The sequence below is a fragment of the Perissodus microlepis genome, chromosome 6 (assembly GCF_051167445.1).
Source record: "Perissodus microlepis isolate ML-2025 ecotype Zambia chromosome 6, ASM5116744v1, whole genome shotgun sequence".
Taxonomy (NCBI): Eukaryota; Metazoa; Chordata; class Actinopteri; order Cichliformes; family Cichlidae; genus Perissodus; species Perissodus microlepis.
The window spans coordinates 25,874,664-25,892,909 of NC_140466.1; the positions used below are offsets into that span (position 1 = coordinate 25,874,664).

Sequence of the window (18,246 nt, forward strand, 5' to 3'; positions counted from 1 at the left end):
AGTACTGGCAGTGTCCTCAGCCTCCTAGGAGCTGCACCCGTGGTAAAAATGTAAAAACCCTAAGTGATTTTTCATTAAAGCTGAACACCGACCTTGACTTTGAATTCAAAGTCAGAGATTTAAACTCATCTGAGGTTTAGTAGATTCCCCTATTGTTATCAATTTGAAAAATAATGTTACGCTAACTTATCGTATTCACAAACATGGATCCACACCCATCATCAGCAACTGGACATAAAGTCACTACTGTAAATCTCGCATTAGTCCACAGATTTGTCTCTCTGATACTTTGTCCCATTTCCCAGAAAATAAAATCAAATTGAAAAGTTATTGTTTGAAAACTGCGCAGGACGTCACATGCAAGTGTGCGTATTTTAAGTGGTCAGAAAGGGACTTCCAGGGAGTACACAGGAAGTAGCAGGAGTGCTGGAAATGGTGCAGAGCGACATAAGAAGCCCATCTTGAAGGGGAGACTAAACTGAAGTCAGATATCTGTTTTTGTGAAGGTGCTCAGATCACACCGGCGACAAAACTAGAAGACTAAGACTGCGCTGTGATTAATGTTTAAAATTATTCCCTTGTGGATGTAATTACCAAATAATTTGCTTTATTGAACACATAAGATGCCTTCATACAGGTAACAAAAACAGACAACTGTCAGCTTGAAATGAAAAAAGAAAAACCCACATTTTATTGCACTTAAGTTATAAGAAAATAAAATTCTAAGTGAATCAAACAAATACACAATCCCTTTAAGGTTTTTTCTGTCCGTTTTCTTTTTTTGCCAGGCAGTTTACATGAACTGGAAAAAAACAAAGAAATAAAAGAAATAAAAACACCTGCAACAAATCTGATTTCTCAAACCAGATCATAAATTAAAATCAGAGGGAGAAAACAACAAGAGGAGATAGAGCAAGATTGTTTTCTTTTTTTTTTTTTAATATACAGTGTTATACCACTTTCACAGTTCAGCTTGAGTTGTGACTCTTGGAGATTGGGACGGTTTTTGTTTGGCTACAATGTTTCTGTTCATGTTTTGTTGCCTTTGTGGGATTTTTTTGTTTTGTTAAAATTTCTCCCCCCATGACGACCCGCGAGGCCGCGGCCGCCTGGGTGATTTCGACTGCGACACATGTAACACTAAGACTCCCGGCAGCTCCGCCTGTCAGTTGATGCTTGTGATGGTCTCCTCTGTTGCTTCAGACATCTTTGAACGGAACAACAATCACACGCACGGATATGGACAGTTCTTTCATTCACCTGTTAAAAATCGATACATCTGCTAGGATTTTTTTTTAATTTTTTTTTAAATATTTTCGCTTTTTTTGTCTTTGCCAGTCTGAACAGCATTTGTACATTTCCCCAAAGAACAGGCCGAAAGAGCTTTGTCCCAAGGAATGTGTTTACAAGTTGCCCATTAACACGCTAAACACACGCACTCATGCACACGCACGCACGCACGCCAACAGTGTACATCCCCTTGTTTCCTCTCTGCGGGCGCTCCCCGCCGGTATCTGTCGGACACGCTCCCTCCTCTCGGCCTCGTAGAGGCACGTTTGGCTCAAGTTTCAGTGGCAAAAACAAAACAGAAAATAAAAAGCTGGATGTTACCTTTTTTTCTCATATTTTGTTTCTGTAAGTCCAAACATAGAGTTCAATTTGGAATTTTGCCTGGGACTAAAACGTCACAGCAAGTAAAAGTTCCATCTCTCTCTTTCTTTTTCCCCATTCATCTAGCAGCATAAATACAGTTTGGCCACTGGGGGGGAAAACGGTAGAGGGGAAGGGAGGGGGACGAGTGGGTTTCAGGGGGGCATTAATCCACAGCGCTTAGAGCAAAGGACCTTTTCTTCTTCTCGTCACAGCACTGGCATTGAGGAAACCACCCCAGCTAGACTCTGGAAAAATCTGGACAGCATTGATGTTCATGTGGAGACGGCGCTCCGAACCCAGGTATGTAGAAAACAGAAAGCAAGAACCAGGAAGAAAACAAATCAAAACAAAATAAACCCTTGTGACAAAGATGGCAAACCTAAACAGGGCAGGTTTCTAATACTGGGATTTGTTGCTGTTGGCAACAGTGAGAAAAGGCGGAAAAAACAAAACCTTTCATATGATAAACCAAAGAGGTGTTGAAATTCACAGTTGTGTTTGTGTGCGGTATTTTAAAGAAATCAGACTACAGAAGGGGAGAAACAAACAGGAACAGAAATGGAGTGACGAGAAACTAGCCTGAACAGGCTACACCGAGCAGCTCTTTAGGTGCGGCTGTGTGTGGAAAATCCACCTTTCTCAGCCTTAACCTACGGTCAACGTTTCCCACTTTCCGGTCGGCCTTTTGAGTGTATGTGTGTTTTTCTTTTTTTTGTTTTTTGTTTTTTTTTTTGGGGGGGGGGGGGGGGCGCGCACACTGATGGGAGGGGGTTACGGGGGGTGGGAGGGGCTTTTAAAAAATAATATATCTCTGTACATGTCAAAATCTGTCAGGCTTGAGCGAAACTAAGTCTCTGAGTGAAGCTGCCCCCAAACTGAAAGGATTGAGTGTCACTTCAAAACAGTTCAGTCATTTTCGGCCGTTCCTCTCTTTTTTCCCCTCTTCCTCTTCTTTCTCACAGCCAATCAAGGGACAGACCAGTCGTGCTCCGCCCTCCTCGCCTTGTTTCCAACCCGATCCCCCTTTAGGCTCCACCTTGTGCTGGTGGAAGGGGCTCAAAAGCAGGGGCTGAACAGGTGAGGGTGTGTCTCTTTGTCAGTAACATTTGCCCAAAAAAGCAGGGGGGGGGGGACGTGGGAAGATGATGGTAGAGGACAGGACAGCCCACTGTTGGTGGTTGTGGTTCTAGCATTTGGATGTTGGCTCTCCAGTTTCCAGGTTTCCTCGTCTCCCATTCCCTCTCTACTCCTTCCTGTGCGGTTCGCTCTCTTCGTCCTTCCCCACCGCGCTCCCTCTCACTTCATATCTACGTCAAAGTCCAGGACCAGCAGCTTGGTCTCCTCTGTGCCGTTGCGGCTACCAACCGCGCACACCAGCTTGGTGTTGGAGGCCCGGATGCGCCACACCACACCGCCGCTTCCGCCACTTTCCAGAGTCACCAGGTTACGGATGAACTCTCCAGTCTTCAAGTCCCACAGTTTGACCGTGCCATCGTCCGAGCTGGTGATGACAAAGTTCTTGTTGAACTGGAGGCACGTCACGGCGCTCTGGTGCTTGTGAGGACCTGAAGACACAAAGATAATTATATTTAGTGGGACGAGGTAAAGAAAAGTCTTTTTTCATGGCTTAAAACATTTACATTCAGGTTAAAGTTTACAGTAAATGTGTCTGGATCAGTCAGGTCCTAAAACCTGTAACATAGGGGAATCCCTTTCTACCAAAGCTCGTGGAAAATGTTGGTCAAACGTGCTAGTCTACTGGCAAATAAAGAATGGGTGAATTTAAAAATAATGAAGAACCCAGATACAGGGAAAGATCTGAAAGCAAGATCTCTGTCAGCCTGTGAGGTGAAAGAAGAGCTCTTACTCCTGACGGTGCTGTGACAATGAGATCTTCGTACAGCTGGCAGGCTTTAGGACGAGCTGCCAGGGCTCATTCCTGTCTGTCACAGACGCTAAGCAGCTTCAGCTACACCTTTGTCTGGTCTGTTTGGTGCCAGTACATACCGGTTAAAGCGTGTAGTGGCTGAAGTGAGTTTATTTGTGACTGTATGCGTGACTCCTTCAGGCTTGAAAATCATACCTTAATTAAATCAATTAAAGCGAAAACAAAAATGAGTGCGGAGTCGAGTGCAGGCAAATGAACTGATTTTGACTGAATTGTGAGCTCAGATGCATTTAACTTGTTTCTGGATACACAACCTTTCACAGACAAAACCTGCTGAAATCTCTGAACAAGCGTTCACATCTTTTCTGTTTCCGTCTCTGATTAGTTCAAAGGCTGAGTTATTTACCCGGCTACACAATACTGCTCTGCACCAACCCCCAGCTTGCCTGTCTCTCTCCTCCCTCTGCTCTTCCCATTACCACAACAAAGCACTCTGCTCCATCATTACCTATGCGCTCTCGAGCTGACAGTGACAGCCTTGTTGTTGGCCTATTGTCTTATCAAAACACACTAATGAATGGCAGAAATTGTCTGCTGACCTAATTATATGACCTACAAAGTTCCCGGGCCCTCAGTCTTTTGCTGTAGTCACCTCTCTTCACCAGACAGACCCACAGTCTCCCTCCCTGCACGCTGTCCCTCCTGCTTTCTTAAGGCTCTTATACGACCATCCTTTGTTGGGCTGCTGTGTGCGCTGTGGACGCAGCACCCGCATGCGGGTTTGGAGTTTGCTAATGAGGGCGGTTAGGAGTGGGGCACTGCTGGTTGCCACTGCTATTCAGCCAAAGGATTTCCAACATCCTGTGAGGCACCAGTGCTGCTAATGGAGTTAGAACTATTCAGACACAAAGGAAATGAGACTGTAATCAGGACCAGCAGGCTTGCAAGGTGTTGGCTCAGTTCTGCTCCACTTACACACACAAACAGGTAATTTAGATGGATTTTTAATTGGACTGTCAGTATCAAACAGAGTCCCATCTAACGGGTTTTTTGTTGTTGTTATCCTCCAAGGCTAGCATTGCCACTTTTCTACACTGTAAGTCATTTATTCATGGATCTATAAGTCTACATTTCAGTCTGCACGCAAGTTGTTTTGCAGCCACCTTGGGTGTAGCTGCTTTGAGTACAACATAACCAAGTCTAGTGGGATGAAAACAGTGGCACATCAGGACAGGACAGAAAGTTAAGAGAGAAAGAAAATATAAGAGTTACATCCCCAAAATCTCTGATGTAGCCTGGCTGTCCTGTCACATGAGACCTTTGTACAGATTTTTTAGTGTAAGGTCTGCCCATAAGACTCACATCTGAAATTATTTTATCAGAATAAAACAGCTAAGAGTTTGGCGTCTGATCTCATGACTCCCAGCAAATAAACACAGAAATTTGGAAGTGATAAGCAAACATCCTCCAACAACACCCAAAAACGTTGGAGCCACTAAGGTCAAGCTCTTCTGAGTGGGAGACAATGCACCAGCTGCTGTGTGAGTACTCAGCTGAATGCAGTACAAAGAACACTTATTCTTTTACGGTTTATCCAAATAGCAGTAAATGTGCAGCAGTTTCGTATGCATCCTACAACAGTGTTTTGCCCGTGTGTGGTCCTGGAGACTTCCATTGCAGCAACAACTACCCGCAGCTTTGCCAACATGATGGACTCAGAAAAGTGTGAGATGTAGTCATGAAAAGCTGTCATTAAAATGTAATTAGATTTCAATAACAGCTGAGACAGCCTCTGGTTTTCCAGAAGTTTTACAGTAACTCTCACACTGTTCATACTTCACTTTCCTCACCTTGCAGTGTTTGGAGGCACTGGCCAGTCTTGATATCCCAGATCTTGACAGTGGAGTCTGCATTGCCTGAGACCAGGATGTTGTCTTTGAGCTCCATGCCACTGGTGAGGGACTGGTGCCCCGTTAGCGTGTGGATGCAGTTGCCCGTCTCCACGTCCCAGACCCTTATAGACGTATCCAATGAGCCGCTCACGACGTGGATTCCGTCGAACTGCAGAAACAATGAATACGTTTAAATTATCTGAAAATCAAACGGCCGCTTCTAGATAACCAAAACTGTCACTTGAAGTTGGAGTTGACGGCAAAAGCACCTTACATTTCAACACTGCGTACTTTGTTTCTATTAACCTTAGACTAAACCCATTTAAAATGGATGCACAGTATTGATCTGTTAAAGCTTTTCTGCTGCTTCCCAAATCTAGTTGGAGAGAACCAACACTTTAAAAGTCTATCAAAGCAGCATGGCACAAAAACCAATCTATCAGTGCAGTAATCAGCCTCCTCTGTGAGGGTTATGGCACCAGCTAAAGTGCTCTGTCATCACACAGAGTGGATGAGAAGAGAGGACATACTAGAGGACAAACGGGTATAAACTTTTTTCCCCCCTTCCTCCAAACGAACAAACATCACACATATATGCTGGGATATAATAAATTAAGAATATAGAATTGCACATGAATATGAGAAAGATAAAGGACTAAAAAATTCATGCAAAAAGAGAGATGTTTTTGTGCACCGCAGGTTTAAAGCAATTGCCTGAGCCTAACAAGCAATATTTCACTCCACAGAAGTCCTTGGAGGACACGCGGCAGTGAACTTCCTACAGTTTAGGACAGTTAAGAGGAAAACTGTACAGTAAAAAGGCCCGTTTAGAAGCTCTTCATTTAAAATTAACCTGTGTACTCTTAATAGCACAAACCACTCTGGTGACACAAACATGACAACTGCCATGAGCGCGAAAGTATCTTTATGACTGTTTTCCCTTAAGTGTTACTTGAGTCACCCATTGTTGCGTCACCGAAGTTTGGGGATCAAAAAGGGGAAAGTTCGAGGTAATCAGTTTGCTGCTAATTGCACTGTTATTTCAACATTTAAAGAACAGAAGGTCAAATCTAGATTTGCATTTGACATAACTAGTTTCAGGATTTTCTCCACACAAAAAGGTGTTAAAACATCCACTGTCAAGGCACACGGTTCTTAACTATCAACTTAAAGAAATTATGCATGCCCACTGTGCCAAAATGTCTTTCAGCCCTTCAGTCTTTTGGCTTGTAGTTCTTTTCAAGAAGTTAAGCAGAGCTTTGATAAACTTTTCCTTTAACACACAGAGATGTAAGGCATCATGTAAGGCGTCATCCCTCATGACAAAAATCATGAAACTTTCAGCTTAATGGCAGATTTTTTCATGTCAGAACCACGGACATTGTTTCTGTAGTTCCTCCACTCAGACTGCTGTGGTCATTTTACGTTACCCTACACAGACACTTGATTAGTTACACCTGTTGAACTACTCACAAATATCTAACCAGCAAACCACATGACAGAAACTAGATATGACAAAGATGACCTGTTCAAACATAACATCAGAATGGGGATGAAACCATCCAGTGAGCAGAAGCTCTCTGGGTGAAAATGCCACCCACAGAACTTCCACCAATAGTGTAGGAGAGGTGTCACATTTGCAGAAAAGATTGGATATTGTAATTTTGAAATGTTTATTTAAATTTTCTCCCATTCCTCCAGTACATCATTATTTCTACCACAGAGAACTTCCACCGTCTCTGGCCTATGCTGCCGTGCTGAGAGAGAAATGCATGCATAAAACTAACGACTGTATTATGTTTGACAAATTGTAAGCAACAAGCTGTGTTTTTAGTAGATCACTCAAACCCACATGTGTTTGCTTGCCACCTTAATCTGTCCTACTCTCGTTAAGGCTGAGATGAACTGGTTGCTCATAAATTCTGGTAGAAAGTCACGCACACAACCTGCTTGCTTTATGCTGATTGGAGCCTTGTGCTATTTCTTTTAGATTAGCAAATCCGGCCCTTTGACAATAGTCAAACATAGTTAAAGCCTCTTTTATGCTCACATCAGTCTTACAGACAGCCCTTACAATAATGTAGTTAGACGAGTTCTTACATATATGGACCTAAAAACTACCAACTGCATCTGATTCATTGCGTCATAAACGAGAATGGTTTTATACGAGTTCTCAAAGACTCTAAAACAAAGTAACTCGTACATTTCATTTGGCTCCAAGGTTGATTGGTATACACCAGTCTTTTCTTTAATGCTGTGGGAGGCCTCACCTGTAATGAGTACACTCTGTTTGTGTGGCCTTGCAGCGTGTGGAGGCAGGTCTCCATCTCGGGGTCCCAAACTTTCACCATGAAGTCGTAGGCACCGCTGACCACCCGTCGCCCGTCATACTGGACGCAGCGCACTGCCGCCACGTGGCCCATGAGGACGTGTAAACACTGACCTGAATCAATGTCCCAGACGCGCAGCGTGGCATCACGAGATCCACTGACCACCCTGCATGACACAAACGCAGACAGTGAGAAAGGTAACCGTAGAACAACACAGATATTCAGGAGAGATTCAGGAATGAATGTTGATGAGTACGGGTGCAGTAATCAGTTCAAACCACCGTGAATTCAATAGCTGCCTTTATGCTGAGCTGCTTTCCCACAGATGTAACGTGCATTTAAAGTCATCCATTCTCCAAGATTAAATTCAATACTCTACACAACTGCTCATTCATAATATGGTAAATGCACTGACAGAATAATGAGGCACGTATGCACGGATCCTCACTACTCTGACAATGAGTAACCCACAGCATCACATTCATGTTCATACATGAATGTAGAAATAAACCCCCACACCTGTCCTTAACAGCCGCCCTGATCTGTGAATTCACCCTGAATGGAAAGATATATTACCGGTTACAGGAAGAGAAACTCCCTTTAGAGTGACAGTTACTCAACTTGAACATTTTTCAGATTATCACACTTAAGGTCAATACTTTCATCAACTTCCATCAGCTTCAAGACACTTCAGTAAGGACTAAGATGGGCATCTCTCCGCATTTGACCTTAAATTTTCTACGGGCTATTTCAATTTAGCAAAAAAAATAAATAAATACATAGAATAAAATAAAACAAAACATGCTGTAGATACACACAGCCCATTCTCTATTTATTAAACGCCTCGCGGTGCTACACAGATAGAAATCACCAACATGTTATTCACCATCTACCAGCAGCTCACAGCATTTCCACTGAGTGAGTAATCAAATGCTACACAAAAACCTTGGTGGGCCCTAAGGCGAAAAGAGCACTTCGAGACTCCAGAGGGTGATACTGAGTGAATAAGTGAGCAGCAGTTCACTTGAGTCGCCTCACAGGGTCCATTTAATCACTATGAAACCACATGCTCTCTTTCATAGATGCTGTCCTCTTTTAGCGTTGTACAGTTGCTCTTATTTACCAGATGGGATGGCTGTAAATGTGGGTGTGATGAATCATAAGGAACATTCAAGGATTAATCTATCCCATGTTTCTTATTTCTGAAAGTTATATGGTTAAGCTTTTTTTTTTATTTTTAACACCAATTAAAACAAATATTTATCCCATAGAGTATATTAGAGCCAAAAAAACATGTGAAACGTGAGTTTGTGAGCTTTGGAGATGCTGCTGGACTGCTGTAAATGTTTGAGACAGATAAATTCACTGTTTCTGCCAAGCTATGCTAACTAGATGCTCCCTGTAGCCTTACATCTAATAAACAGACAAAAGAGGCACTGGTGCCTAATATGCTGTACGCATGCAAAAAAAAAAGCTTGTTCCTATCAAGAACTTTCAAAATAAAAGCTTAGACTGTAGTAGATGGACTCTTATTGTTAAGACACTGGGGGGAAAAAAAAGACTGAAGTAAAATCTTATCCCTAGTTATACAAATTATGAAAAAAAAGGTTTCATTTAATTCTTATTAGCACTTGAAGCCAATTTTGACATCCATGAACAAGGTCAGGCAACATGTTTGGACCTTTTTCTACAAAAGGATAAAAAAAAAAAAGTAAAGTCTATACTCCTGTATAAAACTGAACGACACACGCAGACATCACATGAGGTAACCGGTACTCATTTCAGCACTTTGCTCATGTGCGGATCAACTTTGATTTCAGGCACAGATCAGGCAGAGCCAGCGTTCCTACCAGCAAGAAAACAAGAGTATTAACCCTTGGATGCACAACCTACCAATACCTACACTCTTCCACGAGTGGGGTCAAAAATGACCCCAAATAAAATCAATGCCTTTTGCTATAAACTCAGTTGTTATTCTTCAAAATCTTTAAAACGAAGAGTTGTTATATTTTCATATTTGAGGTATTCCTCATAAAACATGTTTGTGACATGAGGCCCTTTGCATTTTTATTTATTTTTTCATCAATTTTAAGAAATTGGAGTTTTTGTATCACTCGTATCACTTTTGTATGCTTGCTCGGCATATACTGCAGAAGCTGGGTCTTCCCTCTGAAAGGCACAAGTTGTTCATCCACTGTAACTCAATCACTGAGGATGAATTTCTGCCTGCAGTTGACCAGGAACAGGCCCCATATGTAGCGGAAAGCTGCCATATGGTTTGTTTTCAGTCTGTAGGCTCTGGTCCTCTTGTCATCAAAGTGCAAGAAACGGCGAATATCTTTAAATCTTTGAATTGACATAGTGGCCTTGTACAATGGGTTATGCAGAGGACTCCCAAAAAGCACACCTACTGGTACATCCCAGTTCTTCTCACTTCCTGCAAGAGTGGTCAATCAAATGAAGGCCAGGAGCTTATGTTTGATTACATTTTTTCAAACCTTTCCCCTGTCTGTGGCTACTCTTCACGCCTCCATGTTTGTGCATGTCAGCACCTCTTCTATTATATTATCAGACATTAACATCTTCCATGCATCTATTGGGGAGACAGTACTAAACCCAGGTGCAAGCCCTGGCCGTCTAATTCATCTAATTCATTCTGTTAGACTCAATATCCATTTCTCCTTCAGAGAACTCATCAGAGGACTCCTCTGTGTCTGACTGGCCTTGTTCAGTGGGGGGGGACAATAGTCTGGGTCCTCTATATCAGAGATGTCCGATTCTGAGTCAGTGCCTCCGATGGCCTGCACATAAATGGTCCGCAGGTGCGCATTCGCTGTCAAAATAAAAGACACGCACCAGATAACAAGTTGCAACGCGCGTTTGCGTACATAGGATAATCTGGAGGAGGACAGACATTTGTTCAGAACTCTTAAAGATGTCGAAAAAGCAAGCTCCGTAAGCAATTACTTTGGTGTTCCTCCACCGCAAAAGAAGCGCATATTCTCGGAATTTCTTGGAATACTTATTTTGACACCGAATGCGCACCTGCGGACCACTTATGTGCAGCTCTGACTATAAATCATGTATGTTACTGTGTAAAAATGAATTCTTGATCCATCAGAAGTGTAAGTGGGACAGTCAGAGTTGCTAAGAATGAAAGTTTCATAGAAGATTCCAGAGGAACTGCTTGGGGTCATTTTTGACCCCACTTGTGGAAGAGTGGGGTAGTGATACAAAAACTGCATTTTTTTTTTTAAATTAATGAAAAAATAAATAAAAATAGAAATGGCCTCATGTTACAAACATATTTTATGAGGAATATCTGGAATATGAATATATTACAACTTTTCATTTTAAAGATTTTGAAGAAAAACAACATCTAAGGGTTAAACAAAACATGACAATTTCTTAAACAGGAAGGCGCACAGTTTCACACAGCAGTACACAATTGGCAAAGCTCACTACAATACTAAAATTGACCCATTTAAGGATGCCACTAACAAAACTATTATTTTCAGAGATTGCTATATCAATAGCACAAAACGCTTTTCTGTTTATCTAAAACGCAAAGAAAATCAGTTTAATATCACACACGAGCGATGAAAGCAACAATTATTAGAGTGGAACCTGGTAGTATTTGATAAGTTTAGCCTGAAAAAAAGGCTTAAACTAAATTTATTATGAAAAACATTTTCTACTCATTTCAGCTCATGACTGATCGGGCAAATCTTCATCTCATCGAAAGCATCATAGAGCCTTCAAGCTTGGGCTTAAAGCACAGCAGTGAGCTGCTCCGTACCTTTTCTCATGTAGGTGCATGCAGCGCACTGTTGAGGTATGCCCATAGAGGGTGTGGATACATTCTCCCGTCTCTGCGTTCCAGACCTTGAGTGTGCGATCAGTCGAGCCGCTGATGATAATGTTGTCTCGCATCTGGGATGACCACACGCCCCCTGTGTGGCCCACCAACGTCCGCAGACACTGAAGAGGAGAAGAAGGAGAGTCTTGATCAGGATTCCTGATGGACAGTACAGACTTCTGATGTTAGAAAAGTTCATTTGAAAGGCATTTGGGGTGATGGCATTCATACATATCAAAGCTCAGCTTAAGAATTCATAAAATCTCCCATGCCCTCTCGCTGCCTTCAGGGGGGAAAAGAGGGAAAATTTAATTTGACATTTTACAGTAAGGAAAAACTGAGTCCACACTTGCTGCTGCCGTGCTGGGACAAAACCTCCCAGAGCTCTGCACAAAATTTAACGTAACTTTCAGAAAGTGGCCAAATCATTTGCAGGAAGGGTTGATGACAGTCTTCACTAAAATGTCTCCATTCATCCTCATTAGGGACAGGAGATTAGTTATTGATTACAGCACTTATGGAAATCTTTCTGATCAACTCAATCTGTGTCCAAGCAGTTTGTCCCATTTGAGCCTCCCAAACGCATTCAATTTAAATTCTTTTAGGGAGGAAAAAACTGTAGAAGTTGCAGTTGCTGTGCTCATGTCAAGTTTAGAGTGGAGTCTGCCACTGAAATGTAACCCCCCAGAAAACTGCGTTGTATCGTGAGGATTACTTTCAGTGTTTGTGCACACATTTTAATTTCCATTAGTGATGAATGAGCGATACTGCTGCGTAACACTCAACTACAGGCCAGCAGTTTATTACATCACGCTGGGGATACAATAATGCAGGATTTTTCCCATAAATCAAAGCCTCCAAGAACGAGAGTGTGATTAAAGCCTACTCAAACACTACGTGGGACGAGAGAATATCTGAAATGAAGGGCTTAGGCATCTTTATCTGTCTGTGAAACAAACATAAAATAAGCCGGTTCCAAAGAATGAAAGAAGATTAGCGCTCGTTTAATGAATGTGTGAAGGCCTGCCTTTTTTCCCCCGTTTTAAACACATGAGGGTTTTCATACAATGCTTTACATTTGCTTCAGATCTCCTCTTGGTTTAAAAACTGTGGCGGGGGAGTATCCGCTTTAGCAACCTGAGAGCTGGCCTCATTGAAAGACAAATGCAGGAGATTTCCCTTTGTATTGAACAGCCCACCTTTCAAGACCTCAAATATGAGAAAATGTGGGCCAGATGTAGGGCTCAATGTGGGTTCAACTAATGCTTAGCAAAGGTTAAAATAAACTGGCTCAGGTGAAGCCATCAGATAATTATAGCCTGATACCAGATGATTAAGAGATTACTGCGGCTATAGTTTCACTTCCATACTTGACTGTTTGACAGTAGAGGAATGAGAGGTTACAAATGTCTCAAGATAGACTATGAAACGCATAACCAAAGCGGCAGGCGAACAGAGTCTTACTAATGTGTTCTTCCCCTCTCTTATTTGCCTTTTCCATGTCTTGTGTTGATGATTTGATGACATGGTTTTGATCTACTGTTTGTCTCCAAGTAAGTGGATAATACAGACATGTCACATAAGTATGGGTAATCACACGGTGCTTCCTCCACAGAAAGAGTGAGAGGAAAAAAAAGAAAAAGAGGCTTCATTATGAATGCACAATATTCAGTCAGCTGAGGATAAGAATCTTGATACAGGTTGATCTACATGGAGAAATAATCCATACTTTCATTTAATGAATGATTTCAGATGCTCGCTACTCAGCCTGTTAACAGTTCCAAAAGCCACCTGTAATCTGTGGATCTCCCCTTGTTTTCAGTTAAAAACAGGGGACGTGTGTCAATGCGGCTAAAGCTTCTCGCAGAGGACACCTCTCCCTGAATACGACGGGAGTCCGCAGCTCTGCCATCTTAAATCTGCCTGACAGCTGAGGCTGCCTCTGACAGGCACCACCAAGGACACACTCTGCTCTGTTAAGCACAAGGTAGCCACCTTTGAAGCAGCAAGATGTGTTTGTTTGTGTGCTTGGATGGAAGATTGACGTCCCCGGCTGAAGCTGGAGACAAGCAAAGACAAAGGTCCATCCAGCCAAAGACGGAGCCTTCAAGAACAGTCTACGCAACAGTTTCTTCAGCAGGAAAAAGAAGCTTTTTGAAGATCTGCCAGACCACACGTCTCCAAGATCCAGCAGATAATGTTATATTGTTTAAAATTTAAGCACTGCTTGCTTCTTGCAGTACTTCCACCATAAATAAAACCCACTGTCTAACCTGATTACTAGCTAGCAACCCAGTTTTGTTCCAGGTGCGGAAGTCTTTATATAAAATATTCTCATATAATAATTCCCTGATTACCTCACAGAACGGGTTCAAGTCGCCGTGTTTTACATAACAAGATGAATCGAGGGGCAGGACAAAACTAGCTGCAAAGATGAAAAGGCAAATGCTGGTTGTGGTGTTTGTTAAAGCTCTATTTTTGCTGGAGTAACTGCATCTGATGAATATTTGTTGAGCAATTAAAAATTTAGGCCATGCTCATGCAAATGAGGCTTATTAATATAATGCACACTTTCTATGCTAAAAAAAAATACCTAATGAGCTTGAAAAATACATAATTCACAAACAAATCTGGGAGAGAAGAGGGTATTGTCAACAGATTCATTAAACAGCCGATGGAAACATCTGATCGGATGCAGTATTTGGTGTAAAGACAACACTGAGAACATTTTGAATGCGGCAGCCTTTGAGTCACCCCACAGTATCCCATCACAGGGGAACTGTACCGATGCCTCTAAAGTGGAGGCAATGTTTCTGAGGCAGAGGAGCACAAACAGGAGGGAAGCGTTAATAGTGGTCTCTCTTTGGCACAAATTGTCTACGCAGTGACCAATTTCTTTTCCCATCCCGACTTTTTAAATCACCCACCTGCAAAGCATGCTGCTGCAGGTGGATCTCTGCACTCTCCTGGAGAAAAGGTAACCACGCTGATCTCTGAGCCAATTTACCTTTGTAATCTATAATCAGTCACCAAAGTCATTACTGATTTGAGGGACTACTTCTGACCCCAAATCAAACATACCGTCCTTTCAGAGCATGATAAAAAAAAAAAAAAGTATAACACAATCCCAGTTTCTCATCTCAGCTGATCACCATGCTGCAGTCTCTTATTGATCCAGGTCTCAGTAAGAGTTAAGTGTCAGGGCTGTCGAAGTAGAGACTGGGTGACTGTGCTTTGCTGAAGTTGAAAGATTTGTTTACAAAAAGGTGCACGAAATTCAAATAAATCACTACAAGAAAATTACAGAGAAAAGATAATGGCTACAATCTTGGGAGACGTGCAATAAGACAACCACCCCACCCCACCATAAAAAAAAAAGTACAAGAGAAATGATATTGATATGAACACTGGTAGTTACAGCAGCCATTGTAAGCTGTGTAACACTTCAAGATCACTGACAGCCACTTTACAGACCTGCATCTCAGAGACAGACAAAGAAAAAGTAGCAATCAAGTCTTCAAATAAGCTGGCAAAGACTAAAGAATTCTGACAGCAGGGAGAAAAAACAAATCCAGGGGCCGGTAATCTCATTGTATTTTTACTTTACAGTTTTACTGGCATCGACAGCCACTTCACCGAAATGGTCGATTCGGCTTAACTGGCCATTCCTCTCCAGTGAGGGATTCACTCTCTGTGGTGCTGAGAGCTAAGGAGGCAAAGAGATGAAATCCACAGAGGGAATGTGTGCTCTGAATACAGCAACCAAACACGGATTTAGGCTCATCTCGCCTTCATGACTAATGTAAACAAACAATCCTGAGGCAGATTAGCATTGTAGAAAGCGCATACAATAACCTCTGTCTGTGATGTCATTCTGAATGCAGGGTGGGTTGAGGAGGGGGAAAAAAAAGCTTTAGAGCCTGCTGGTGATGTGACTCATCACAGGCTTCCACCACCAATATGGAGCTACTGCAGCTATAATTCAGCAACCTGTCATCCAGATATTAGTCTTTGGGTGTAGGAGAGCCAAACTGTGCTCCATGCCTATCGGATGACCTTGGCGAGATCTGTTCAGATCAGCAAATGTGACTGTGACTGATATGCATGTAATCACCAGTTGGGGGAGAGCCAACTTTACTTTATGTGTTCAGCCGAATCTCCGCATCAATGAAAAGCAAACTCAACTCTTTTACATGCGAAAGTGAGGCCGAAACGGCCCACTGTGATCATGCAGAACATCTTTTTTTTTTCCCCCTTTGAGAGGTTTTGCTTTGAAAGTTTTCATTTTTAAAGACCAAGTTCAAGCCCAGCCTTATGTCATTTATCTGAGTAAAAAAAAAGCAAAAGGGATAGACTGGGAAGAGAAATAATCAAGGACTTTTTGTGAAAACTTCTTTTGAGAAAGGAGTCCAGCATTGAGGCATGAAAGTGTTGTGATTTACCACGATCTGTAAAGCGCTCTCCAATATCACAGAGCAACCACTGCCTTTCTTTTTAATACACAGCGTAAAGCTGCAGCACAACGCCTGTGTGTCTGCACCAGCTTCAGCTATGAATACTAACACCGCATGTGGACATGGGCTGTGTTACAAGTCTGCAAAATAGATAAATATAAGAGAGGAGAGACTGGGACAGAAAGCAGTCTTCCCAGGAAGATTTTTATGTGGTAGTGTAAAGCAAAATTATATCAGTGGGAGCACTAAAGATACAGTATTTAAATCAATTCAACACAGTTGTTTCCTTCACTTCTAATCAATGAGTGTAAAAAGTAGTATGATTAAGCAAACAGCCCATTATTCATATTAGTGCCTGTCTCCCTTCTCTTCTGCTCTAGGTTTAAAGCGTACATCCAAAATGTAACAGTATTCAACTCTTACCTTTCCTGTGATAGCTGACCAGACTTTCAGCGTGTTGTCGTCAGAGCCGCTGACGATGCGATTGCCACAGAACTGGAGGCAGGTGATCACATGGTCATCGTGGCCTTTGAGCACCTTTAAATGGGACACATGAAAAGAGATGAAGCGGGAAGGGCACGGAGGGAGATTTGATGTGGAATGACAACGCAAATAATGATGCTGACAGTAACACTTCTTATGCATCAAAGTGAAAATGTCATCAAGCGCTGCAGGTGTACACAGTGCTTTAAGCAGTGCTGCATACATTCAGTCTCAGCTAGTGGGTCACAGGACTGCGAGCTCAGCAACTGACAGGGCACACTGCATATGCAAAGGACTATAACGAGCGTGGGGAACTAATTTATGCCAGTCGCGGCCTAAAATGACCTGCAGCCGTTTCACAAACAGCTACAGCGTACAAGTTCCATTAAGGATGAGCTTCAGCATGCTGGTCATGCTCTATGAGAAGCTTCTGAACAGGTAAAAGAGACAGCGAGTCTTTAATGTGAAGGAGAATAAGATTTTCCTGTGCTCCAGCTCAATTAATATTCCAAACAAATACCTGGGAGCACAGACCTGACTGTTCACTAACTTTCCATCAGTTTAACACTTCAGACTCTTATTGAACCATCTTTCTGTGCCTCAAGGCCATTTGATCAGATCTGTAAAACTCCTCTAACCTATGGGGAATTTAAGTTCGAAAGAAAAACTACCTTAGGTGATTTGAGGTCCCCTCTCCTCCAGTTAGTGTCTATTCTGTGCTGCCTGATGTAGGCACTCTTCCAGGGGCTGTGAGTGAAGCCAGGCTTGACAATTTTTCTCTTCTTCAGGGTAAGGGGCTCATCGATACCTGTGAGAAGGGAGAAAAGAAGCCAGTTGGACTAAAATGTCCTTGTTTTTCAATAAAAGTGCATTTTCCAAACAGGAATAACCACAATTTTAAGCACAGCAGTCGCTTCAGACTGCTCCCGCTGGGCGACTGCATGGTGTCTGTCTGCCTGCATCTGTTGCAAACAGTTAGGCTCACCCTCTTCCCTGCATTTCTCCCTCCACAGCAGGTTGTCTTCTGCAAGGATGCGCCAGTAGCGACACGTCTGTGCTGCTTGGAGGAGGTCCTTCGGTTCCAGGAATGACAGCACGTATAAAGCCAGCTGTTGAAAGACAAGGACGAGCAATGTGAAAGGTGTAAAGCAGTAATGGGGGGAGGAAAAAGAAGCTATAACTTTCTACAGTTGATGTAAACAACAGTTTAAGGTGACATACATAACATACATTTTCAATAACCTAATGGTCAATATATGATGTACATTTACAATGTACATCATATATTGACCAAGAAGAACAGACTAACAGTTTACAGCTTGACCAGGAGAGACAGGATTAGAAATGAGTACATTAGAGAGACAGCTCAGGTTCAGCTGTTTGGAGACAAAGAGGCAAAGCTGAGATGGTTCGGACATGTGCAGAGGAGGGATAGTGAACATACTGGACAAAGGATGTGGAAGACTGCCAGGTAGGAAGATAAGAGAAAGATCGCAAAAAAGGTTCATGGATGTAGTGAAGGAGAACATGCAGGAGGTGTTCTCCAAGAGGATGCTAGGGATAGGGTGAGATTGAAGCTAATGGGATTAGCCAAAAGCAGAAGATGACAGGTCTACTTTTTTTTAAGTCTTGTGAGATGAAAACCTGGATGATTGTTTCCAGAAGTCCCGTTTCTGTCCATCCAAAT

The 18,246-nt window shown here is 42.4% G+C and overlaps 1 protein-coding gene across 4 annotated transcripts in view; it reads right to left on the bottom strand.

Annotated features, from left to right (window-relative positions):
• Nucleotides 1-590: 590 nt before the first annotated feature.
• fbxw7 (F-box and WD repeat domain containing 7) overlaps nt 591-18,246 on the bottom strand; it is a 129,329-nt gene continuing 111,673 nt past the window's right edge. For all 4 annotated transcript variants that reach the window (XM_084931681.1, XM_084931680.1, XM_084931679.1 and 1 more), the window contains 7 exons: nt 17,545-17,668; nt 17,231-17,367; nt 16,500-16,613; nt 11,563-11,744; nt 7,704-7,929; nt 5,392-5,602; nt 591-3,218 (listed from right to left, as the gene is read on the bottom strand). In XM_084931681.1, the coding sequence (XP_084787807.1) occupies nt 2,950-3,218; nt 5,392-5,602; nt 7,704-7,929; nt 11,563-11,744; nt 16,500-16,613; nt 17,231-17,367; nt 17,545-17,668 (1,263 nt within the window). In that variant the 3' untranslated portion in view covers nt 591-2,949. The remainder of the gene's footprint in view (nt 3,219-5,391; nt 5,603-7,703; nt 7,930-11,562; nt 11,745-16,499; nt 16,614-17,230; nt 17,368-17,544; nt 17,669-18,246) is intronic.